Source organism: Triturus cristatus, chromosome 3_1 (assembly GCF_964204655.1).
Source record: "Triturus cristatus chromosome 3_1, aTriCri1.1, whole genome shotgun sequence".
NCBI lineage: Eukaryota > Metazoa > Chordata > Amphibia > Caudata > Salamandridae > Triturus > Triturus cristatus.
The window spans coordinates 525148186-525175330 of NC_140583.1; the positions used below are offsets into that span (position 1 = coordinate 525148186).

The 27145-nt window shown below is 48.4% G+C and overlaps 1 protein-coding gene across 2 annotated transcripts in view; it reads right to left on the reverse strand.

Moving 5' to 3' along the window:
• RHCG (Rh family C glycoprotein) overlaps positions 1 to 27145 on the reverse strand; it is a 339386-nt gene that overhangs the window by 149142 nt on the left and 163099 nt on the right. For both annotated transcript variants that reach the window (XM_085644447.1, XM_085644446.1), the window contains exon 3: positions 3505 to 3655. In XM_085644447.1, coding sequence (XP_085500573.1) covers positions 3505 to 3655 — 151 coding nt within the window. The remainder of the gene's footprint in view (positions 1 to 3504; positions 3656 to 27145) is intronic.

Below are 27145 nucleotides of genomic sequence, written 5' to 3' on the forward strand. Positions count from 1 at the left end.
AAAATTAATTTGCATTAATATTTAGCACATTTAAAAAATAAATGTTTGGAAGTTTAATAAACTTTTAAACTTTATCCTATCATTTACAAGAAGTAACATTACACTTATAGATTAGCTCCAACCCTTGCATTCAAGCGGTGGGGACACATAATTCTACACTTTTGAGTACCTTTACATTAAAAGTGGATAGCCAAAAGTAGTTAAGTTATTCGAAAGTGTTAAAGTAAACTTTCACATATATATTTACTCACATGTAAGTTTACATTTATGAATAGGTCCCACACTTGAATAAATCTACATGTGTAAGTTTAGGTTTACACTTTTTTGATTTTACTGCTTTAGGCTATTCACCACTTATGTTTGTAGCTTCCAGCACTGGAAATAGAGCCACTAAAACTATTCAAGAGAGATACATTTTTGTAAAGCAGCCTTATTCCAGTTAGAAAATTGAGTAACTTTTAAAAAAAAAGTTTTGTTTAAAAAGGTTTCTTTTTGAAAAAAATCAAATTAGTGCAGGCCACCGTCGCTGTGATCACTTTCATTCCTTTTATGTGATCCAAACTATTAGTGCATTGGTCAGTTCAAAAAATCAGTTTCTGGTCGCAAAAAGTATAGTTGCACATTGTGACTGCTTTTAGCAACCAGAAACTTAGTATATCTTGCCTGTAAGCCAGAGACTCTGGTGTCCTATGGAGACACATAGGGCATGATTCCGATCTCGTTCGGAAAGCATACCGACCGATTTGGTTCCGGAATGCTTTCCGTAAGACTCGGATTGGGGGAGTTGGACCAAACAAGTACGATGCATCCGTAGGCATACGAATCCGATTCGGTCGGACTCCCATAGACTTCAATGAGAGCCTGTGTTTCTAACAGGCTGGGGAGAAATGTTCACCCTTTGGCAGGCACCCCATGGTGCCTATTACACTGTGCATGGTTGGGAAGAGGGGAACCATAGCTACCCACAAGGGTCTGATTCGGAGGGCCCCGGGTGAAGGGGGCCTGCTACGGTCCCCCAAAGCCCGATTCCAGCAGCCGTTTCATTTCGAGCAAACCGAATCAGAACGGCTGTCTGCATCGGTTATCGTACTCGCTCTTTCAGAAACCAAGTCCATAGGGCTGTACAAATTGGCTCTGGAAAGGATTGACCTGTCCGAATACCTTCCGGAACCTATTCGGTCAGCCCTAACGGTTTCCAGGCATCGTACTTGGTCGTTCAGAACTGGGAACGAGTCGGTTGGAAACAAGGGCTCCGGATCGGATTCGACAAACCCAAATCCGATTAGGAGCCTTTCTGATCAGGAACGGAATCAACCCCATAGTAGTATTTCTGACATGCCTGTTTGTTAGCCTCAGCTATACTGAAATATTAGATCCCTTACATATAAATATGTCTCAGGTGAAAAACCCACTATGCAAAGATTCCACAAGGACTGGCGTGAAATCTCCAATGGGTTTAGAAGACATTCAATGAAAGGACTGTTCATCAAATTGTTTTTCGCAGATTAAACTCCTACTCCTTGTGTTACACTAGATTGCTATGAGATGCACCATCTGTTCTGGGATGTCTGAAATGGCATGTATGAACTGCAGAATTAGAGGCAAGTTGGGATCTCCTCTAGCTAGCTTCCATTAAAATACCTTATGGTGGTGCAGCAGTATACATCAAGAGCAGGTATGTGCTATGTTTGAGGGCACAGTTTACTCCACAATGGACTCAATGGTAAATTTCTACCAATAGACATACTAGCAAAAATGAGGGTGACATAGAAAAACAGAGAGGCTACTCCTCCAACTGATAAGTTGCTCACTTGATTAGAAGCTATATTGAAAGTGGTGACACAAGTGGGTCTCTCTTCTTTCACTTGTTGAAGGTGGTTGTCCAGTACAGCTTTTATTGTTTGAAGCCCGTTTCATAGCTAATTCAACTTTCCTTGTTGAATATTTTCTGGCCTCAAGTTTTGTTGCCAGCTGTCCTGCCTGCACTTTGTAATCATGCAGATTTAAGCAGTTTTTTCATAGTCTAAGGGACTGTCTAAAAGGAAGGTGGCGAGCTTGGAAACAGTTGTACAGGAGGAGGCAGTTTTTTGCAATTGGTTTCCCATGTATTGCAGTTCTGAGTATGCCCTGGTCAGATATAATATTGAGATTCAGGAATACCAATTCCTCATTGCTGATAGTATGAGTGAATTTATGAAACTTGTTTTGTGTGTTTAGCTTGTGTAGGAAATTCTTTGCTATGTCTTCGTCAGCCTCCCATATGACTAAGACATTGTCAATATATCTTTAACACAATTTAGTGGCCGATTACGATGCCATAGAAAACAGCTGCGACCCTTGGTCGGAGCCGTTCCTACGGCATCGTAATCTCCTGTTTGGATTAATTTCCGACTGACCCATTTTGATGGAGCCAGTCGGAAATTAATCCAAACAGGATTTCCGAATGGCTTACGACAGGCTCGGAGAGTTTGTCTGCCATTCGGAAAGTGGCCTGTAATTCCAAGAGCGTCTCTTTCCTCCGAGGGATTAGGATGGCAGATTCCCACAGCCTTTCTCTGCTGGCCTTTCCGACAGAGAAAGGCTGTGTGAATCAGAGTTTGAGGGCCCCCAGCAGGGCCCCCATGGGTGTAAGGCCTCTTAATGGAGGCCTAGGGGGCATCTATGGTGCCCCTCTGTTGTTCATCCCGGGGTGCAGGGATGAAATACACCTCTGCTCTTTACAATGAGAGCATGCATTCCATTCGGAATGCAGGCTCCCATTGTATAGAATAGGATTGCAACCAAACAGTATGCGGTCGCATCCTACTTGCTGGTTTGGGACCGCCAACAGGAGGTCGGTTGGTCCCGCTTGGAGATCGTTGTCGGACGGACTGAGTTCTGTCTGACATCGAAATCGGTCCCTTAATGTGATAGGGGTTCTGGGGGCTTCAGATCTTGTGTTTCTCCAAATGGTAGACATAGAGACGCGTGAAGGTGTTGCCCATGCTGGTCCTGCATTTTTGTTGGGACAATGTCCCTCCAGATTTAAAAAAAATCAACATTAAAAAAATGCAACACTCTATCACCACAATTTTTGGTATTTGATAGTCCCAGTCTACCTCAAAGAACATGTTTTCGATTATGTTCAGGGTCTCATTGTGATAGAGGCTTGTTTAGAGTCTCTCGATGTCAAGCCCCGTGAGTAGCTGGATTTCTGGGACAAGCAAGGTATCTCTTAGGAGACGTAAAACATCCTTGGTATCACCTTGTGGAGAGTTCTTTCTCAGCAAACTGAGTAGCGCCCTATATTACCTTTAGAAATAGACACCTACTTCAAGGATCATTACTGTTTCATGAGAAGGTGAAGTCAAGGCATTTTATTGAGTCTACAATATCTTTATAGCAATAAACTGTAGCTTCTTCACTTGGATTTGTTATAATGGATTGGTCCTGTTTGCTGTTTAGTCTTTTTTCTGATTTCTAAAAAGAAGATTTATATAGAAAGTATGAACCAAGTTTTCTTACGTGAAGCTTTGTTATGACGACCCACTCGTTCACAGCAAATAGCGTAACTTGAAACAGCGTCATGATCATCAGTTGAACAGGGCTGATCTTGCCAAGCACTCCTCCAAACGCAATCGCCACAGACGCAGCGCAGAAATCAGCATTGATTATGCTGAAAGAAAGAAGCCAACGAGAAAATAAATGTGTCGATATTACCAGCATGGCGTAGCATAGTGTGCTCACTTTCTAAACATAAAGAGTAGCATCAGCTATATAAATATAACATTAAAATTGCAAGGATTTTTAACAGTCAGAAAGTGCATCTTAGATGGCAAGAAACAGGGACAATATGTATCGGGTATTTTAGTTAATTAATATCAACATCTGCAAACATATGATACCGTGGGAAAAAATCTATGACACATATTTATTTTATAGAAGGCTACACTCGCCGGCACATTCATTCATTCATTCATAAAACTTTATTCGATTTTACAATAAAATCATAAAAGCACAAAAAAACATAATTTCATCAATAAGTGCATCAATCAATACAATGACAGTAATAATAATGATAAGTTAAAAACAACAGGCCAGGATAAATCTAACAGACCCATGATTTCTTATTGGCACTCCCAAGAATTTTAACAAATCAAACAGGACCCTATTAAGTACCCAAAATACATGTATAGAATCTAATTATCTAAGTTTAGAATTCATGATATATATATTTTCCTTAACCTCAAAGCCTGGGTGATAAAATGTGAAACGGCAATACAAATCAAAGGTGATTCAAGGTGCGGAAGGAAGATCAAACCCTGGTTATGTGACTTAAAAGATGTACCTCTAAGAACAGGGCATGAAAAACGTGATCCGTAAAAAAGCATACCGTGGGCAAAATACCATAACATGCTTAGTCGTTTGGCTAGAAGTCCCATCACAAGCACAACTTGGTAGTGAAGCAAACCAACTCCCATGACTGCAAAAGACCCTAAAAAATGAATCATATTAAGACGCAACCGCAAAAGATAAAATCTTAACTCGCAGGAAATAGGGTTCAATACAGTTACATGTGGTAAGCAAGATATATAGTGCTGGATTGTTACCATATGAATTGCTTTCTCCAGCCTTACATTTTCTCTGACTTTTAGGAACTGTAGCTTAGCCTGAGCCTTGGAGGAGCCATTGATATCAGCTTTGTTTGCCCATAAGTTTATCATCCCAAGATCATCGAGTGACATTTTAACATAATATAGCCATGGAATAGACTGCACATTGCTTTGCTTCAGACAGTCTTTAACAATGGCACACGTAAACTTCTGCTCCAGTGAAGACCACATTTTTACCCAAAGCACGATGGGTGCCAGTCCCACCAAGTCTTCAAGCAACCTTAGCCCTACTTTATTATGCATGATAAGGCTGGCAGTGGGTTTTAAATTAAGAGTCCTTTAAGCCTGGATGAAATATATTCTCCACTGTCTGGAGCTGCGTCTCAGAAGCAAATCCCCGTACTCTCTCTCAATATGAGGCCACAGTCTGTCACTTACTTTTGTAAAGCATCACCATTTCATTTGGCGATTTTTGACTCACCTTATTGGCAAACCTAACGACTGCTTCACAAGCTGCTTCCATTTGCTGGGACCTCTTGGTTATAGATCTGTCCCAGCTCATGAAATATTTCATAGTAGCAGTGTTTTTGGCATTTGGCAAGACTACACGTTTGCAAGAAAATACCAAACTATGCAAATAAAACTCAAAAGGCAGTGCCGAGGGGAGCACGTTTAGCATCTATAAAAGCATGGCTGCGCTTGTACCACACACCTCTGTTTCACAATAACCTCTAAAGGAATGAAAAAGGCACACTGGTATTCTGGTACAGAAAGCAAGGGAATATTGGCTAAAGTGGAGACAGAGAGTTCATTCAGTTGTTGGCTGCATGAGATCATCATTCGTTTTCCATCAGTGCTCTAAAGTCCATAGTGTCCAGCTTCTTCCACTCTATCATTAGGTTGTCAGTTTTATAGGACTCTGGATCAGGCTCTTCTCTTATGCACACATCTAATTTATCAACTGTGAGAGTCATGTGGATAGAACTTGTATAGGCAAAAATCCGATTGGCCGCACTCTGCTCGTCCTACCAGCGTGTTACCCCAAGGCATTGTGGTCCACGAAGTAGCGTCGGCGAATACGCCTGTGCCAAAGTTTTAAGTGAAAGTAAGTGTCGCGTTAGCCATCCCTGGACACGTGTTTCGAGGTAGTTGCCTCTCGTCAGCAGGGAGTAGGTATATGTGTTGGGTTGCTACGTAGGCTGCCAAAAAAGTATTCTCAGGTAAAGTACCACTCATGGCGCGCAGGTGCTGATCCATGGGCTCGTCAGCCCCACCGGCTCAAGGGAGCCTGAATACAAACAAAAATCCGATTGGCCGCACTCTGCTCGTCCTACCAGCGTGTTACCCCAAGGCATTGTGGTCCATGAAGTAGCGTCGGCGAATACGCCTGTGCCAAAGTTTTAAGTGAAAGTACGTGTTGCGTTAGCCATCCCTGGACACCTGTTTCGAGGTAGTTGCCTCTCGTCAGCAGGGAGTAGGTATATGTGTAGGGTTGCTGCGCGCCATGAGTGGTACTTTACCTGATAATACTTTTTTGGCAGTCTACGCGGCAACCCCACACACTCACCTACTCCCTGCTGACGAGAGGCAACTACCTCGAAACATGTGTCCAGGGATGGCTAACGCGACACCTACTTTCACTTAAAACTTTGGCACAGGCGTAATCGCCGTCGCCACTACATGGACCACAGTTCCTTGGGGTAACATGCTGGTAGGACGAGCAGAGCGCGGCCAATTGGATTTTTTAGAACTTGTATAGGCATTGGACTTTCACCAGTTGCATTGCTTATTGTATTAATGACCTTTTATTTTCCAATACTTTTTATTAAATCCAAAATTGTAATTATAGAACAGGATGGATAGTGGGGCCCAATCTTGAGCACAATGATTTGGGGATTGCTGTAATGGGTTGCATCCCTGTACCAAGGGGAACATTCTTTGGATATACACAAGAGGATGATGACAAAAGTTGTGGACATTTCAACATGTTTGAAAAATAGATGCATATCCAACTACTGTGGTGGGCAGATGACATGGGCCAAAGTGCAATATCTCAAGATTAATTGCTGTGGACTGTGTAGCTTTTAACAGAATTCTCTGAGAAGGCAATGGCAAGCTGTGGCTGGCATTATACAGTGCCTTCATAGATGATGCCACTGCCTTCAGCGAGGATAACAGATGATGCCATGGCTCAGACCAGAATAAAGGGACATCTATAGGGTCCTCTTCCCTTTACTGACAGAGCGTTATCTAGGGATTTGAGTCTGCGTGCATATGGAGAGAAATGGTAGATGACTAACAGGATATTTACAGAGAAGGGGTTGAAAAGCTGTGCCAGCAGCTAAAACTCACAGGGCTCCAATCATTTATGGAAACATTACCCCTTATAAACATAACCCAGAAAGAGTTTCTCACTTTGCTTGATGGATCCCTACCAAGTGTTGTATGGCTGTGGAATAACCTTCCCAACTATCTGCCAAACAGGCGTATGGAAAAAGGCCTGAGTGACGATTTCTGAATGTCATCACAACACCTTCTCAGCGACCCTTTCAGCAGTGGTTGCTGTCTTGGAACGGATTTGTTGTGGGGTGGGGGGGAATGGAAAAATAAAACAAATAAACTTATCTCCTCTGCCACGCTTCCGCACGCCTCTCCTCCATCCTCTTCAAATCTTCTGCAAGCACTGGAAGCTCCCAGCCTTCAATACTCTCCCAGCCAATCACAACGCTGCATGAGTAGTGTCGTGATTGGTCGGAGTGGCCTGTTTGGCTGCTCAAGCATTGCCTGGGAGGCTGGGCCTGTTCTCCATGGGGCTGTGCAACACAGCCCCGTGGAGAACATGGTAAGTGCGCATGGGGGTTTGGCCGGCCCATTTCCATCATGCTCACTTAGAGGAGACCAGTGCCCAGAATGACATCACTGGGGGTCTATCTCCCCAGCATAGACAGACCTTTAACTCTACGTAGAGAGGCAGGTACATTTACCTTACTAAAGTTTCCTCACACCAGCACCAACATATCCTGTCTATGACCCTTAAGGCTGGGAGGCTGAGAAGGTGAAACAGGGGGAGGTTTATATTACAGCCTAGTTATGAGTAGGAAACCTGATTTGTGCAACAGATGCTTCTACAAGGGAGAACTATAGGGAGGGAGGATGTGGGGTAGGAAGGGAATTGGTTATTATGCTATTTTATTTGATTTGACTTTGGTGTTTTATGCATACTTTGCAACCCGAACAACTCACACTGTGATAAACACCTCAGCTTTACCTTGTTGAGACCCAGGATAGGAGGGACGAAGGGAACCTACGGGATCCCGAGAGTGCCAACAATACACTCCATAATCCTACACACTACACTGCGCAAAGACCCCCATGACTAACTTCACAGCAATGACTTGGAATGTGAACAGACTCCTCAACCATATTAAGCAGGAGCAGTCCTGCAATTCTTACCTGGACCGACTCCCCAGGTTGTAATGCTACAGGAAACCCACCTCCTGTTGACCAATTGAACCTTCCGAGCCAGATGGGGATACAGCAGTGTACACCACATGTGATTCAACTGCAGATCCAATGGGATGGCAATTATGCTTCACAAGTTTTTGATGATGGTGATTTCTCGGGTCTCTCGTGATGCCCTGGGGAGATATGCGTAACTGCAGGGATCAATAGATGGGACCCTCTAAAGTTGCAAAGTGCATATGTCCTCCCACAATTAGGCTCCTCCACTCTAAAGACACTTAGAGGTCGTATACTGTCCCTGCCCCCGGCAAGACAGTAATCCTGAGCTCCCTGGAATCACAATAGACCCCTGAGACCTTCAGGTAGAGAAAGGAATTGGCCAATTGGGGTCTGGGACTATGCGACGCTTGGAGGGTGTGGAATTCCGAAGTTAGGAAATACACACACACCTGAGCAGCACATGGCTCGCTATCTCATAATGAACTCTTTTTGCTACCTGCCCCTAACCTTCTACATGCACGAGGCTCCCATATCCTTACATGAGGCATTTTCAGATCACACATCTTTCACAGTCCTGATGGGAGACAAGAGAAGAGAGGGGGAGAAACAGATGTGGCGCCTCAACACCTTGTTCCTCTGTCACAGACTGCTCACCTAGACCTTAGAGAACGGGACTCTATTCAGCCTGCTGAGAACCTGTCCTACAACCAACGCCATCTGCAGACTGCACTGGCTGCCGGTGGTGAAACGTATTGAGTTAAAAACTCTCTGTATCACCCACAGAATTCTGAACTTTCATTTCATTCATATCTTGTCGAATCTCCACTAGCCCTACACACCCACCCACCAGCTTCGCTCAATGGGCCAACACCTTCCCGATGTCCACCGGCTGAGGAAAATCCGAGCGGGGGGGCGCTCCTTTTGCGTCCTCGCTCTGAAGCTCTGGAACTCTCTTCCTGTGAGCATCAGAAGTATCAAAAACCATGCTCTATTCTGCAAAGCCATTAAAACACATCTCTTTCTTGTTTAGTTGGTTTCCGGTGCCTCTCCCACAGTGTCTTTAACAGTTTGCAGTTTCAGCGCTGTGACACCCCTTAACTGGGGCAGCTGTGCGCTTTACAAAACATATAGCATAACATACATAACATAACTGAAGGCCTTCTGGAGCATTAACCAAGGAACAGTAAACTCGCAAGGGCTACTGTGGGAAGCTTGTAAAGTCACTATGCACTGGAACACAAATTCCTATATCAAGGTGCCAATACTGTGAGACACAGACCCAAATAACACAGCTAGAAACCTCTATTTAAATGCTAGAGAACAGAATCCAGGGCAACCTGATGGAATTGTTAGGCTTCCACCTGGCTGTGGAGAGGGCAAATTTGTGACAAATATGCTTGGATGAGGCCCATCGAAGCTGGGAAGCTTCAACTGGGGAGATAAGTCTGACACACATCTATACTGCTCGTCACGAAGAATTAGAATCAAGAGTGATGACCTATATTACAACACAAGATGTAGCGTGAGCCGTGACTGGCCCCGAAATAGTCTCTGTATTCACAAACTACTATAGTCTCCTGCATGTCGAACATGTACGCCCGAAGAGTGGGACATGCCCCATTAATTGAAGATATTCCCTTATCCAGACAGACCCCATGGAATGTGAGGACCTTAATCAAATTCTGACCACAGAGGAGATCAACAAGGCTCTCTCAGAGCTCAGGTCAAGCAAGACTCCTGGCTCAGATGAGTTCCAGAGAGAATACTATTGTAAAATGCACAAAACCGTTATACCACCTGTTTTAAACATGTTCCTCGAAGCCATTGATCGGGGTCACTTCCCTATGGAGATATATCCAGCCACCTTTGTGGTGTTGCTAAAACCCGGTACACTGCCCAATCAGCATGACTCCAACCGGCCCATTACCCCCCCAACACCAAAGTTAAGCTGTTCGCTAAAACAATGTGGTTTCATCCACCGTTGCCGTACAAGATATTGCATCTAAAAAGTCTGCCGCATCTTATCCCGCTTCTAGGCACTGCATTGCGCTATGGTGCTAATGCTTCTCAACTTCAAGACCACCTTTGGCTTGCTGGAAAGGGCCTTTTTGCATGAAGTGCTGGTCAAGCTGGGCATTGGTGTATGGGTCCAATCATGCATTTGAGTCCGACATGCCAAGCCACAAGCACAAGTAAAGGTAAATGGAGCAGGCTCACCTAGATTTCAGATCTGGTGGGGCATCAGACAGGGATGCCCTCAACCCTTCTTCTTTTTACCTGGGCAATGGAAACACTGGCGACTTGGGTGCCATGTGACACTCAGGTCTGAGGATTTGCTTGGGGAATGACACTGGAGGATAGGATAGCCCTCAAAACGGATGATGTCCTTTTCTTCATTGCCTGCGTGGCAGTCACCGGACCCTGCCTAATCTTAATCCTGGACACCTTTGGATCTCAATCAATCAATCAATCACGGCATTTATAAAGCGCGCTACTCACCCGGGAGGGTCTCAAGGCGCTGGGGGAGGGGGGTAACTTACTGCTCGAACAGCCAGGTCTTGAGCTGCTTCCTGAAGGAGAGATGGTCTTGGGTTTACCGAAGGTGGGTGGGGAGGGAGTTCCAAGTCTTGGCTGCCAGGTAGGAGAAGGATTTTCCTCCGGCAGTGGCTCTGCGGATGCGTGGTACGGTGGCGAGGGCGTGGCTGGTTGATCGTAGCTGGCGGGTGGGCGTGTAGAAGGTCATGCGGTCGTTGAGGTACTTGGGGCCCAGGTCGTGGAGAGCCTTGTGTGCGTGGGTGAGGAGTCTGAACGTGATTCTCTTGCTGACGGGGAGCCAGTGCAGGTCTCTCAGGTGTCCGGTGATGTGGCTGTGTCGGGGGATGTCCAGGATGAGTTGTGTGGAGGCGTTCTGGATGCGTTGGTGTCTTTTTTGAAGTTTGGCTGTGGTTCTAGCGTAGAGGGTGTTCCCGTAGTCCAGTCGGCTGGTGACGAGTGCCTGGGTAACGGTCTTCCTGGTTTCAGTGGGGATCCATCTGAAGATCTTGCGGAGCATACGCAGGGTGTTGCAGCATTAAGATGAGAGGGCGTTGACTTGTCTGGTCATCGACAGGGAGGAGTCCAGGATGAAGCCCAGGTTGCGTGCGTGGTCCGTTGGCTTGGGAGCGGTGCCCAGGGCCGGGGGCCACCAGGAGTCGTCCTAGGTGGAGGGTGATGATCCCAGGATGAGGACTTCCGTCTTGTCTGAGTTCAGTTTAAGGCGGCTGTTCTTCATCCAGTCGGCGACGTCTTTCATCCCTTCGTGTAGGCTGGTTCTGGCGGTGGTGGGGTCGTTGGTGAGGGAGAGGATCAGCTGGGTGTCGTCGGCGTAGGAGATGATGTTGAGGTTGTGTTGGCATGCGATGGCTGCGAGAGGGCTCATGTAGACGTTGAAGAGGGTTGGGCTGAGTGAAGATCCTTGTGGTACGCCGCAGATGACTTCAGTGGCCTCGGATCTGAATGGGGGAGGCGGACTCTCTGGGGTCTTCCGGCGAGGAACGAGATGATCCACTCCAGTGCTTTCTCTCGGATTCCGATGTTGCTGAGGCGTTTCACTAGGGTGCGGTGGCAGACAGTGTCGAACGCCGCAGAGAGGTCCAGGAGGATGAGGGCCGCTGTTTCCCCGTTGTCGATCAGGGTTCTGATGTCGTCGGTGGCTGCGATTAGGGAGGTCTCGGTGCTGTGGTTGGCCCGAAATCCAGACTGCGAGGGGTCAAGGGATCCGTTCGTCTCGAGGAAGGCGGCGAGCTGTCTGTTGACGGTCTTCTCGATGACTTTGGCCGGAAAATGAAGGAGCAAGATGAGACGGTAGTTCTTGAGGTCGGTGGGGTCCGCCGTTGGTTTCTTCAGGAGGGCGGTAAGCTGGGCGTGCTTCCAGCTCTCCAGGCAGGTGGCGGTGTGGAAGGAGGAGTTGATGATGTCCCGGAGATGGGGTGCGATGACGGAGTCGGCCTTGTTGAAGACGTGGTGGGGGCAGGGGTCGGTTGGTGATCCGGAGTTGATGGAGTTCATCGTGCGGGTGGTGTCTTCGGTGCTGATCGGGGTCCAGTTGCAGAGGGTGGTGGTGGCGGGCGTTGGTTCGGTGGTAGGGTGCGTGGTCTGTGCGTCGAAGCTGTTATGTATGTCGGCGATCTTGCGGTGGAAGAACGAGGCGAGTGAGTCGCAGAGGTCTTGCGAGGGAGTGATGTTGTTGTTTCCGGCGCTGGGGTTGGAGAACTCTTTGACGATGCTGAAGAGTTCCTTGCTGTCGTGGGCGTTGTTGTCCAGTCGTTCTTTGAGTGTCGACTTCTTGGTGGCGCGGATCAGCTGATGGTGTTTGCGGGTGGCGTGCTTGAGGGTGGTCCTGTTGTGTGTGGTCTGGTCGAGCCGCCAGGCTTTCTCGAGGGTGCGGCAGTTCTTCTTGGATTCCTTGAGTTCGTCGGTGAACCAGGGGGTTTTCTTGCTGCCGGGTCTGCTGGGAGGGTTCTTTAGTGGTGCGAGGTAATCGGCGCAGGCGGTCAGCCACTTGGTGAGGTTGCTGGCTGCTTCGTTGGGGTCCGTTGTGCTGGTGGGGGTGTTCTGGCTGAGGGAGGTGGTGAGCTGCTCGGCAGTGATCTTGCTTCAGCTCCGGCGGGGAACCTGTTGCGGGTGGTGGTGGGTCGTAGTTCTTCTGAAGCTGAAGTGGACGCAGCTGTGGTCGGTCCAGTGGAGTCCGGTGGAGTGGCTGAAGGAGATGTGCTTGCTGGATGAGAAGACGGGGTCAAGTGTGTGGCCGGCGTAGTGGGTGGGGGTGTTCACCAGTTGCTTGAGTCCGAGGTTGGCGAGGTTGTCCAGCAGGGCGGTGGTGTTTCTGTCATTGTTGTTCTCCAGGTGGAAGTTGAGGTCTCCTAGGAGGATGTAGTCGGCGGAGGGAAGGGCGTGCGGGCCGATGAAGTCTGCGATGTCTTCGCTGAATTGTGTGCGTGGTCCCGGAGGTCTGTAGATGAGGGTGCCTCGGAGGGTGGTCTTGGGGTCGGTGTGTATCTGGAAGTGGAGGTGTTCGACGGCGGTGTAGGTTTCATCGGAGTTAGTCGAGATGCGGATGGTGTTCTTGTGTACGATGGCGATGCCTCCTCCCGTCTGGTTGATGCGGTCCTTCCGGGTGATCTTGTATCCGTCCGGGATGGCTATGGCGATGTCGGGCGCTGAGGAGGTGTTCATCCAGGTTTCGGTGAGGAATGCGACGTCCGGTGCTGTCGCGTCGAGCAGGTCCCAGAGTTCCACGGCGTGCCTGTGGACGGAGCGGGTGTTGAGCAGGATGCACTTCAGGTGGTTGCTGCTGGTGCTCAACTTGGCGGGGGTGGTGCAGGTCCGGAGGCAGGTGAATCGGCAGGCTTGGCAGGCGAAGGGTCCGAGGGTGCGTCTCGGGGTTGGCTCGGTAGCAGGCAGGGTTCCGGCCGGCATTGAGTGCGTTGAGGGTGGCGGCGTTGTAGGTCCGTCGGGTAGTCTTGCGTCGGCGGGGGCCAGGGGTCCTGGCGCTGGGCGCAGTCCAGGCGCGGACGGGCACAGACGGGCTTGCCTTTGGCGCACCTTCGGCGCGCAATCGGCGCGAGCGCTGCGCGTGACCGCTGCACGTCCGTGAGGTCGCCATTTATGGCTAAGTGGGAGGGAGGAGCAGCTGGGAGGCGGGAGCGGGGATGATGTGGGAAAAGGGGGCGTGGCCGCGAGAACGGCGGCGGCGGCGGCGGGAAGCGGAGAGCGGGGCAGGCGGCAGAGCGGGAACAAGTACAGAATAAACAATATTATACACAATGAAGCACAAAGTACAACAGTTGAACGCAGAAACAGTCGAAAGAGCTGGGGGACAGAACAGCAGGCAGACGGCAGAACCAGGCTGCGAGCAGCAGCTACGGCACATGAGGGGAAACACACACAGCTGGGGGCCGTGTGGCGCGGGGGTGTCCTGAGAACAGGTCACACTCACCTGCGCCGCGCGGTTGCCATTTATGGACAAGTGGGAGGGTGGAGCAGCTAGGAGGCGGGAGCGGGGATGGCGCGGGAAAAGGGGGCGTGGCCGCAAGAACGGCGGCGGCGGGAAGCAGAGAGCGGGGCAGGCGGCAGAGCGGGAACAAGTACAGAATAAACAATATTATACACAATGAAGCACAAAGTACAACAGTTGAACGCAGAAACAGTCGAAATAGCTGGGGGACAGAACGGCAGGCAGACGGCAGAACCAGGCTGCGAGCAGCAGCTACGGCACACAAGGGGAAACACACACAGCTGGGGGCCGTGCAGCGCGGGTGTGTCCTGAGAACAGGTCACACTCACCTGCGCCTCGCGGTCGCAATTTATGGACAAGTGGGAGGGAGGAGCAGCTGGGAGGCGGGAGCAGGGATGACGCGGGAAAAGGGGGCGTGGCCGTGAGAACGGCGGTGGCGGGAAGCAGAGAGCGGGGCAGGCGGCAGAGCGGGAACAAGTACAGAATAAACAATATTATACACAATGAAGCACAAAGTACAACAGTTGAACGCAGAAACAGTCGAAATAGCTGGGGGACAGAACGGCAGGCAGACGGCAGAACCAGGCTGCGAGCAGCAGCTACGGCACACGAGGGGAAACACACACAGCTGGGGGCCATGCGGCACGGGGGTGTCCTGAGAACAGGTCACACTCACCTGCGCCGCACGGTCGCCATATATGGACAAGTGGGAGGGAGGAGCAGCTGGCAGGCGGGAGCGGGGATGACGTGGGAAAAGGGGGCGTGGCCGCGAGAACGGCGGCGGCGGGAAGCGGAGAGCGGGGCAGGCGGCAGAGCAGGCACAAGTACAGAATAAACAATATTATACACAATGAAGCACAAAGTACAACAGTTGAACGCAGAAACAGTCGAAATAGTTGGGGGACAGAACGGCAGGCAGACGGCAGAACCAGGCTGTGAGCAGCAGCTACGGCACACGAGGGGAAACACACACAGCTGGGGGCCATGCGGCGCGGGGGTGTCCTGAGAACAGGACTGAAGATGAACTGGTCCAAGTCACTACTAGTTCCCCTATGAGGCGATCAAGGGGACAAGACCTGGCATTCTGGCCTCCTTGTCAGGTGCCTAAGCTTCCAGTATTTGGGGATTCAAATGGCTTAGAGCTAGACCTGGCCTGGAACCTTTTAACCTCAGACCTTACACCCATGCAGTTCAGGAGGTCCTGGACAGATGGACCAAATAGCCACTTGGTGAGCAGAGTGGCCCTGTACAAGATGATGAGCCTTCTATGTCTGCTGTATGTCCTCCAAAACTTGCCTTTCCCCAACTCGAACCGCAAGTTTGTCAATATCACTTCGAAGCTGTACATTTGTAGTGGCCAATAAACCTCCTTAGAATGTCATTGGATTGCGGAGGGATAAAATGTCCTATTCCCACTCCAGTCAGTACAACAGTAGGGAAAGCGTTGGACTGTGTTCACTCACATTCGAAGGGGGCCTGGCCATGACTGACATCCACCTCTACTATTGGGCCGCGCACACCTTGGTGGTGAATGATTGGGAGCACGGGGTGGGGGGACCCAGCCTTTAGGATGGATTTCTTACTGATCAGCCTGGACAACTTCATAGGCATGCTGTATGAGACATTGGTCTCTCAGATTATCAGTGTGGTGTTCCAGGCATGGAAGTCGGCTTTGTACTGGAATGATAGGGATCATTGAGTGATGCTAGAGACCCCCCTCATGAACAGAAAATCGTTGGAGCAGGTATCGTGGCTTGAGGATTTTAGTTAAGTCTGGTCTGTGAACTCCGCACTCCTTGCTACGAGGAGCTTGCGGAGTTCCACAAAGCTCCACTCCACGTAGTGGAGCGCAGTTTTTTCCTCACTCGCGTTCATCAACGTCAAGTTGCCGAGCGCGACCGAGTAAAATCCTCCTCCTAGCGCAACTTTTTGCTTGTTCGCGGTCGTCAGCATCAAGTTCACATTGAAAAACAGTCCGTTTGCATTGAGAAAGCTGCAGCTCGAGTAAAAAATGTACTTGAGCAGCAGAAAGGAAGCAGCACACACTTACGCTGTGCATGGCGCCGTTTGCGATGATTGCACAGTGCGAACAAGCACATGGCACTGAAAATCACCGCAAACGGCATTTATCTAAAGCACTCCGCCACATGTGGATTTCCACGAAGCGCGGCTGAGTTTTTTTTGCGGCTGAGTTTTTTTTTAACTTCGCGTAGTTTCACTACGCAGGAACTCGGCGAACTCTGACCAGGCTTAGTTGGGATAGGATAGGAAAATTGAGGCTGGGTGACATTTGGGAGGGCAATCATTTGAAATTCTTTCTTACCTTTCAAACTGATTACCCCACACAAAGTCCTATTTTACTGCTAAGTCCAGTTCAGATATGCCTTACTCGGCTACTGTAAGGCACCCACCACTCCATCGGACTATAACCTTCTGGAGGCATGACTAATTCTTTAGAACAATCAATCAGGTGTTTGTTTAAGCGCAACTACTCACCCGTAAGGGTCTCAAGGCGCTAGGGGTAGGGGCGGAGCAGGGGGGGAGCAGGATCCATACCATCAAGGAGGAGGTCTGTCGCAGAGCCAGGTTTTGAGGTTTCTTGCGAAGATGGGAAGCAATGTTGTCTGTCTGCGGTGGAGCGGAAGCGTGTTCCAGGCTGTGGCTGCGAGGAAGAAGAATGAGTGGCCTCCCAATCTGGTCTTTCTGGTGTGGGGGACCACGGTATAGAGAGCTGGGCTGATCGTAGGGGCCTTTGGGGTGCGTGGAATTTGAGTCGGCTGTTCAGGTTTGCTGGTCCAGTGCCATGGAGGGCTTTGTGTGCGTAGGTGAGTATCTTGAAGGTGATTCTCGCCTTGATGGGGAGCCAGTGGAGTGTGAGCAGGTGCTGGGAGATGTGGCAGTGATTTGGCAGGTTGAGGACCAGTCTTGCGGGAGCGTTCTGGATGATCTGTAGCTTGCGGGTGATGTTTTTGTTTATTCCGGCATAGAGTGCTTTGCTGTGGTCGAGTCTGCTGGTGACCAGATCGTGAGTGATGGTCTTTCTGTGTTCGAGGGGGATCCATTTGAAGGTCTTACAAAGAAGGTGGAGGGTGTGGAAGCAGGAAGACGGGACAGAGTTGATCTGGTGGTCCATTTTGAGCTCGGAGTCCAAGATGATTCCCAGGTTGCATGTGTGGTCCGTGGGGGTTGGTGGATTGCTGAGGGCGGGGGGCCACCAGGTGTCGCTCCAGGCATCAGGGTTTGGGCCCATGATAAATACATCGGTCTTTCTTGGTGTTTAGTTGTAGGCAGCTGTTTTTCATCCATTTGGCGATGGCTACCATGCCTTCTCGAAAGTTGTGTCTGGTGGTGTTATGTTCGTTGGATAGGGAGAGGATGAGTTGGGTGTCGTCTGCGTATGACACAATGTTGAGTCCGTAGGTTCTGACGATGGGGTGAGTGAAGCCATGGAGACGTTGAAGAGCGTCGGGCTGAGGGAGGAGCCCTGGGGTACTCCGCAGGTGGTAGGTGTAGGGTCTGAGAGGAAAGGGGGGAGTCTGACCCGCTGCGTTCTGCCGGAGAGGAAGGAGCAGATCCAGTCGAGGGCCTTGTCCTGGATTCCAGCGTCGTGGAGTCTGCGTATTAGGGTGCGGTGAGAGACTGTGTCGAACGCCGCTGAGAGGTTAAGGGGGATGAGGGCTACTGTTTCTCCTTTGTCCAGTAGGGTGCAGATGTCATCTGTTGCGGAGAGGAGGGCGGTTTCCGTACTGTGGTTTTTTGGGAGGAGTTGAGGATGTTGTGTTCTTCGATGAATATGGCGAGTTGGCTGTTGATGGCTTTCTCAATGACTTTTGCTGGAAACTGGAGAAGGGATATGGGTCTGTAGATTCTGAGGTTGGTGGGGTCCGCTAAGGGTTTCTTCAGGAGGGGGTTGACCTCGGCGTGTTTCCAGTCATCGGGGAAGGAGGCGATCCCCAGTTAGCGGTTGAAGGTGTGGCGGATCTGTTGAAGATGTGGTGGGTGCAGGGGTTTGTGTGGATTGACATCATTGTCTTCAGTGTGTCTTCAGTGGTGAGGGCTGTCCAGTTGTCAATCGCTGGTTTCCTGGTGTCAGGGGTGGTTGGTGAGGGTTCAGTGTGTTGGTTGTCTTTGTCGAAGTTGTCGTAGATGCTCTTGATTCTGTGGTGGAAAAAGGTGCTGAGTTTGTCGCAGAGGTCTTGTGAGGGAGTGATGTCAATGGACTCGCTGGTGGGTTGGACAAACTCCTTGATGATGCTGAAGAGTTCCTTGCTGTTTTGCGCTTGGGTGGAGATTCTGTCTCCAATCGCTTTTTTCCTCATTTCTCTGATGAGTTGGTGGTAGGCGTTGGTGGCGGCTCTGAAGTTGTTGTGGGCTTCTGTGGATTTGGTGTTCCTCCAGGACTTTTTGAGATGGCAGCAAGTGCGTCTGGACTGTCGAAGTTCGGTGGTAAACCATCTGGCTTTCTTGGTGTAGGTACTGCTGTTTTTCTTGAAGGGGGCTATGGTGTTGGTGCGGACCGAGATCCATCTATGCAGGGTTCGGGCTGCGGTGTTTGGGTCGTCGTTTTCTGCGATGGTAGGGGTGGAATTGTTGAGTGAGGAGGTGAGCTGGTCATCGATGATTTTGGTCAAGTTTCTTTGTGGGAGCAGGTGCTGGTGTCTGTGGATGGTGGGTGTTCTGAAGGTGAAGTGGACGTAACGATGGTCGGTCCATGGGAGTTCGGCGGTGTGGCTGAAGGTGAAGGAGTGTCCTGTGGTGAAGAGGGGGTCAAGGGTGTGTCCTGCTGAGTGCATGGGCTCGCTCACGATCTGGCGGAGTACAATTTTGTGGAGGTTGTCCAGGGATTATGTTGTGTTGGGAGCCAGTTGGTTGTCAAGGTGGAAGTTGAGGTCTCCCAGCAGGGTTTAGTTGGTGCATGCGATGGCCTGCGGGGAGATGATGTCCGTGATGGAGTTGGCGAAGGGTCCACAGGGTCCAGGGGGTCGGTAGATGAGGGTTCCTCAGAGGGTGGAGGTGGGGCTGGCCAGTCTCTTGAAGTGAAGGTGTTCCATCAGGTTTGTGGGCTCGTCAGAGAGTGTGCTCAGGCGGAGGGTGGATTTGTGGATGATGGCGATTCCTCCTCCCGGGCAGGTGGGGCGGTCCTTCCTGGAGATCTTGTATACTTGGGGGATGGCGATGTCGATGTCTGGTCTTGAGGTGGTGTTGGTCCAAGTTTAGGTGAAGAACACTACGTCCAGGGTGGTGCGCGGTAGGAGGTCCCAGATTTCAGTAGCGTGGTTGTGGAGAGATTGTACGTTGAGGAGGATGCATTGCAGGGTCTTCGGTTTGGTTGTGTTCTTGGGGGCGGGTTGTGCTGGATCTGTGTACTTGGCAGTGCTGCAGATGTGCCGGCAGTGGTGACAGCTGAAGGGTCTGTGGGTGTCAGCTGGAGATGCTAGCTAGTTACTTTAGGGCATGAGTTATAGTTAATAGAGATAACTATAACTGGTAAATTTCAGTGGTTTTTGGAGTTTAAAAAGTTACATTGTTGCTGAGAATTTCCCCTAACTAAAACGTCACCTTAACTATTGCTTTTTTCAGTCAATATATATGTTTGTGCCCTAAGGTAACTATAACTCATGCCGCCATCATGCACAGTTTTCTTATCAATAATTTCATATCAAATGTTGCAGTGATATTTTTCAATTATGTCATAGAAGATGTCATGAGTGATGTAAAGTGTGGGGTAATCAGCATTGCATGACAAGGGAGCAAATTATAGTTACCTTAGAGCAGGAGTTACAGTTACCAAAAGAGATGTTTTTGGAAAGTTTTGAGAAGATTCGTCAAACGGCACCTCACTCTAGGCATCATTAGGATGGCGGGCGGACTTTGTCCGCTTGCCCTCCCGACGTGAAGAGGGACTGCCCGCCATAAGGGCAGGGGTCCCGTGGGGGCAATTAGGATGCACCCGCCACAGTGGCGGGCGCATCCCGCATATTTGACATTGCGGCGGGTGGTGCTTTGCCGCAATGCTGAAAATGCATGTCGCACATTCCAATGCACAACGTGGCAGGCACCATGTGGTTGTCTATTGAAATGCAGGGGGGTACCATAGGTACCCCCCATGTGCACCCTCCACTCCCCAGAGTCCCTGGGGGCCTGCAACGGGCCCCCGCAAGCAATTCCCGCATGCCTTTTCAGCGCCCATAGTAATATGGCTGGCGGTGTCTCACAGACTTGCCACCATATTAAACTCTTTTCTGCCCGGTCGACTTGTTGACTGGGCGGAAAAGCGGCGGACGGTCTTTCCGTTCGCTGCAGTCCCCCCACCATAGTAATACGGCGGGGGGAAATGGGTGGCGGGCGGGGACGGATCTCGGGCAGATCGCCACCACCATGCGGCCGGTGGCGATCCGCCCGAGATCCTAATGGGCCTCTGTGTGTGTGTGTGTGTGAGTGTTTGTGTGCGTTTGTGTGCGTGTGTGTGTTTTTGTGTATATGTTACACTGGCAGCCAGTGTTGTTTTGGTGGAGTCAGACTTTCCATAGAAAAAACAATTACTTTAAAACTTGTTGCTGTGTTTGACGACTCCATGGAAAGTTTTTCATTGATCTATCAAATGGACGCCAAGAAAAATGGAGGTCCCAAAAGTGGAATTTCTCACTTTAATTCGTATGGGAATGTTTGCATTCTGATACAGAAAAAATTGCTGAACAAAATTATACCAAATTTTGAACTTGGAGTACATTCATCCAGTTATTTTTGACATTTATTGTTTGAAAAGGTGCTCAGGTGGGCAAGAAATTGTTCAAAAATAGAGCTATATGGTTCTACAACACCACCAAAGACCTAAAATCATAAACACTGGTTTTTGATTGGCTGGTACTGCAAAGTGAGGGGTCTGTGGTACCAGAGGCATCTTATTAGCTGGCAACAAATTTAGGACAATATTTTGTGGCCGCTATTACAGGTCACGAGACCCCACAGCCCAGACATGTGCAGTGAAGTTGACTGCCTGTTGAGACTTGGCTGCAGGGCCAGGCCAAAGGCCAGATCCTGCAGCCAGGTGCAGTGGGTGTTTGCTGCCGATAGAGGGTTCGCTGAAGGGCTGGGCCAGCGGCCATGACCCACTGTGCAAGGATGCTAGCATTGGTGGTTGGCAGCCTGCGGAGGGTTAGGCACAGGGCTTTGTCAGATGTTAGTCATAAACAAAAGTCAGGTGTGGAAAAAAACAAAGGCTAAAGTGATGTTAGAGCGAGTGGTAGAAGTTAGATTAAAACTTACATTTAAAAAATGAAAAACCACTGGAGTGCACCAGATATGGTGTAGTGATCTAGCTACTATTTGCCCCAACATGCACTGCCTATCACCTCAAATATTACATCACTCATGACATGTTAAATGACATCTTCGATGTCAATACTGATGACATCTCAAATAACATTATTGATGACATACCTGATGACATCACTTATGACAGCATCCAATGATAGTGCAAGTGTGCTACATGCTTTACGCATTGGAAGTAAATCAACAAGTTAAAAATCAGATCAATCCTTTTAATGTAATTAACATATATTGGACATTACTTTTGCTATTTTGCACTAGAGACTGCACATGTAGTGTATGTCACCTTTCTTTTACATGTGTTCACTCACTAAAGAAATAAATAGACTCTATAGATTTTATTAGATTTACATACTTTCAAAGTCACCAAAACAGGTCACAAGACTCAAAATTGACAGCCAAAATGTTGCCATATATGTATTAGTCAATGATAACGCACCTTGAGAAAGGTGCAACGGATAACGCGCTGTTGTTTTGTACAACACACTAGACACCTGGAATGGAAATAGTGCCTGAAACATAACTACACAGTAGCACCAGCCACTGTCTGTCTGTTTGTCTGTCTGTCTGTCTGTCTGTCTATCTATTTATCTTATTTATGTCTGTGTGTGTGTATGTGTGCATGCGTACGCAGATAAGAATACACAATTTATGTGGATCTTCATAGGATTGCTGTCTTTAATATTATAGATAAAATCTGTTTCTATTACATCTGTCTTACTTGTTCAAGGGAGCAGATCAAAATGTTTGTCTAGTCTTTTACACAGATTCCCAAAGTGAATCCCACAATGCGATCAGTGCAGATTATCTCTGCATGTCTCGATGAAGAGTAAACACACTAGATTTGATCAGTAAATCCATAGTTCAATTTGAAGATCTGGTTGAGACAAGCCCAAATATTCTCATTTAAATACGTCTTAATCAGATCTGTGATCTCCTCCATCAATGTGTGAAATGAATCACCTATTAGTCATCGGAGTATTGATAAGCAGGCGGGCCAGGTGCAGCTCCTGGTGCAAGGAGAAGAGCCAGCTAGTGAAACAGGCATTCTATTAAAATTAACCCTGGGCGTAGTTCGCAAAGTAGCACTTCGCGAAGCTACGCAAAGTGCAGTTCGCACTACGCGAGCTACTCGTAGCACTTCGCGAACTGCGTAGTACCTTGTTCGCACTGTGCCAGATGTCGTTTACAATGATTGCACAGTGCGGACAAGCAACCGGCACTGTGCAATCATTGAAAATGGCATCTTGCACAGTGCGAGCTGTAGTTTTCTGCTGCTCGAGTAGATTTTTACTCGAGCGGCAGCTTTCTCAACGCGAACTGGTAGTTTCTCATCGCAAGCGGTCGCGAGCATACGCGACCACTCGCAATGAGAAACCTGACATCCTCGCGTTGGGAATCTCGCCGGGAGGTTTATTTTCCATGCTCGTGATCGCCAACTTGATGTTGCTGATCGCGAACAAGGAAAAAGTCTCGCCGGGATGTCATTTTGCTTGCTCGCGGTCGCCAACTTGACGTTGAGGACCGCGAGCAAGCAAACAATGACCGCAGCACTACGCAACACTACGCTATGCGTATTCGCACTGTGCTACGTGCAGTTTGCGTAGTGCGAAGTAGCGCGAACTTCGCAAACTACGCGAGCGTAGCGTAGTGCTTTGCCCAGGCTTAATTAAAATATGACAGAGATAAACTCAGAAGATGGGAAAATGGAAAGCTGTTTAACATTCCCTTATCTTTCGTAAATTGCAATAGTTACTGGGTCCTCTTTTTGCCTAGCTACCTAATTCCTACAATTGCTCGTATCCCCACTCCACCACTAACATTCCTGTATTTCACTAATTTCCCCAAATTTAATAACTCACTTCCACTGAAAAAGCTGCTAACTTCTTTGTAAATTGCTCAGTATGCAATAATATGTCAATTTATAGATTAAAGCTGTATTAATCAATATTGTATCATTATTATCTAAATCTAGTCTATTTATAGTTAATTGTCAGAATATTGTTAAGACAAATATTGTCTGACATAATTTTTGTGGCCTAAATATAGTTTAAAAAACTTCGCTCCATTTTGTGTGAATGGTCTATTGCTGATGGCAAGGGGATGGTATTTTGTAAATGATATTTAGGGCAAGATTCTTTTGTTAGGCGTAGTTTAAACAATCATATTCGGTCGCATACGTATTAGGCAACAATAGGATAAAGGTGTTCTGAAAATATCAACAATTAATTACAAACACATTTTGGTATATTACTGGCGAATAATTATTTCATTCTATGTTCAAGAAGTTCAGTGCAAGAGTGCACCAGCCATAAACTCCCATTGTTTGCTCCCTATTGGGCTTTCTCAAGCTGGCGGTTTCTACAAATAGTTTGACGTTTGATGTATCTTAATAAAAATATAAATGTTTTTCATTTAAAGAAAAATTACGGCGCTATGAATAATTTTCTGAAGGCTTGCTCGGGGTACATGAATTGGGTGATGCACATGTCCTGCAAATCCATTGAGAGTGAAATCAAGAACGGGCAAAATAATTTTAGATGAGATTCACTTGCCCATCCCAGTGGGACTGAGCATAAGGCATAAGGCTGGAGCTACTACCTTTATGTGTACACTAACACTGATCCTCCCTGCACAGTCAAACACAGCAAGTCATGAAGTAAAGAAAATTATTGTAGTATGCTTTCTGTATGGCATGCATACCACTGGACTTAAAATGTACAGTTTGTCCCCTCAGGAATGAAAAGTTAGATTATATTTGTTCGTTTACTCAGCAAACACACACTGTAATAACTCATCCTTTATGACAGCAAATCGTTCCTTGTGAATTGCAGGTGCAGGTGAGAAGTTTGACTTGTTTAACAGGATGCAGAAAGAGGTGGCATATTTTTCTTAAGAGTGTCTTAGTGACCCAGTTAAAACGATCACGTATTGTTGCTAAAACTGTTCTTAAAAATCGAAGAAATTTACTTTTATTTGCACCGCACTTTACTTCCCTAATCTGTATTCCTCACGAACCGCACTGCTCCCCAGTCCACCACGGGTTGTCCCGATTGCGTGGAGGGAGTATTCGGCAACATTCCCCACCCACTTCCGGGCAGGAGACTGGAAGGGCCGGAGCTTCTCCACTATTTAGCCCACATGCCACAAGCTTCATGCATCTGTCAAGCCCATCTGCGCCTGTCCGCGTCCGGCTGGGGCAGGGGCCACAACCCCTGCCAGTTCCCTGACCCACATTAGATCCTAAAGCCCACACTCCCTACTCAACCTTAGAGGAACAACATCTGACAACTGCCGTCACTAGTGGAATGTAGCATTGGAACACTTCGACTGTCCACATTGTGAGTTTAACTTTCGGCCGATCATTAAGACACAGAACCCCCCTGTAATTTGCTCCAGTATAAAGATGCTCATGCTAAACTGCAGATCGTTCCCTAAGCATGCCACTGAAATCAACTTACTATTGGAAGAACTTAAACCTGATGCTCTCTTCTTGATGGAAACGTGGCTTAATAATGAGTTCGAGCTGGTCCTCGCTCAAAATCTCCGTCACGGCTACCTCATACAACGAAAGGACCGTAAGGAAGGCAGAGGGGGGGATTAGCGATAGTTTTCAAATACAATTTTAATTGCCGCATCTCCCCAGACTAGGTATTAGACTGCAAGAGTCTTTTCTTCTCCATTGACTTTTCCCCACTATCACCTTCTCTGGGCTACTAATATACCGCCCACCTGGGGCCCTAGGTCAATTCCTCAATACCCTTCCGCTAACCATCGCAAATCTAGCCTGCTCTCCATCCAACTTCACAGTATTGGGGGATCTCAATATTCACCTAGATAACACCTCTGATCATACCACTAATGAATTGACCATGAGCCTCTCCGCACTTTAGCTAAAGCAGTTAGTATCCAAACCCACTCACATTAAAGGACACTTACTTGACACCGTTTTTAGCAACTGCAATGATCTTACATCAGGAGTGCCGTCCTCGCTCCCCTGGTCTGACCACTTCCTGATTCCCTTGATCTGGGAAATCCCGGACTACACCCTTCCCTCCAATTCAACCTCACGCTGGGAATACAACTGGTCCAAGCTTCTCAGAGAACTTTGGATCTCAGCCCTCGAAACCTCCAGACCTAACAGGGACCCCAACCCTATCTTAGCCAACGAGAAATGTAATTGCTGGATCCAGAGCTCCTTAGACGACGTGCTCCCCATGAGGCACACCCACAAATAATGTAGAGCAAAGACGTCCCCCTGGTACTCCCCTAAGTTACGGGAGCTCAAACAACACTGCAAAAGGTTAGAGAGGAAATGGAGACAGACCTATGCAGTCTCTAGCAAATCCGATTATAGGGAGGCAATAAAAACCTATAAATGCGAAATTAAAGTCGCTCAAGCCGCCTTTACGAGGAAAAAATCAATGCAGCTTCTAACTCTCCCAAGGAAATCTTTCGGATCGCCAAAACCCTTTCAAAACTGCCCCAGAAGCAACTGACCACGGATGATGCTCTATCCCGCTGTAACAACCTGGTGGAGTTCTTCCACTAGAAAATACAAAATATATACTCCAACTCTACTCCCATCAAGTCTGAACCCACTAATGATACAGGATGCGGAACTCAAGCTACATTGGGGCGACTCCCTTCCCCTTGACCTCGCAACCTTAGACTCCATCATGCACCGGGTAAAGTCGGGATCCCCCTTGGACCCAGCGCCCCAGTGTCTTGTTACCAGTCATAGCAAACATCCTACCGACTGTTCTCGACCTGATGAACACCTCCATTTCCTCTGGAGTGTTCCCCCTGGCATGGAAATGTGCTATGGTAAAGGCTCTCTTAAAAAAGCCCAATCTTGACCACAACTACCTCCCGATCTCCCTACTTCCTTGGCTGAGTAAGATTTTGAAAAAACATGTCAACTCAGTGCTGGTAGAGTTTCTAGAAACCAACAACCTACTCCATCTTTCACAGACTGACTTCCGTCCCCAACACGGGACTGAAACTGCCCTCCTTGCAGTAACGGAGGAGGCAAGGAGGATCTTGGCTCATGGAGGTTCTGCGGCAATCATTCTTCTCGACCTCAGTGCCGCATTTGCCACTGTAAACCACAACACGGTAATTCTGAGACTTGGGAACCTGGGTGTGTCAGGCAATGCCATCGCTTGGATACAATCCTTCCTAAGTGAACGATCCTTCCAGGTCTTTGAAGGCAATGTTGTTTCCAAACGGATGCCCCTTTGGGTGTGGTGTGCCCCAGCGCTCTTTCCGGAGCCCCACACTATTCAATATTTTCATGAGTCCCTTGGCAGAGATTGTCCGTCCATTTGGCATAAAGATCATTACCTATACCGATGACACTCAGCTCGTGGTGGCATTAAACCACCCCAAAAAGTCACCAAGCAACCTAGAAAGCTGTCTTGAGGAGGCTGCCAAATGAATGGAACTCTCTTGCCTAAAGCTCAATGGGGACAAAACTGAGCTTATGCTTCTCGGGAACTCCCCATCTTTTAACCCGGAACAACTTTGGCCGAAATGCCTTGGACCCGCTCCAGTCCCCAAAGACCAGATCAAAAGCCTTGGTATATGGCTGGACCGCTCCCTCAGCTTCAACTACCAAGCGGCAAAACTGTCGGCTGCCTGCTACGGCCTGCTGAGGATGCTACATAAAATACTCCCCCCTCTCCCATTTCAAGCTAAAAAAATCATGGTACAAGGTCTTATCCTCTCCCGCCTGGATTATGGGAACGCCCTGTACCTAGGAGCC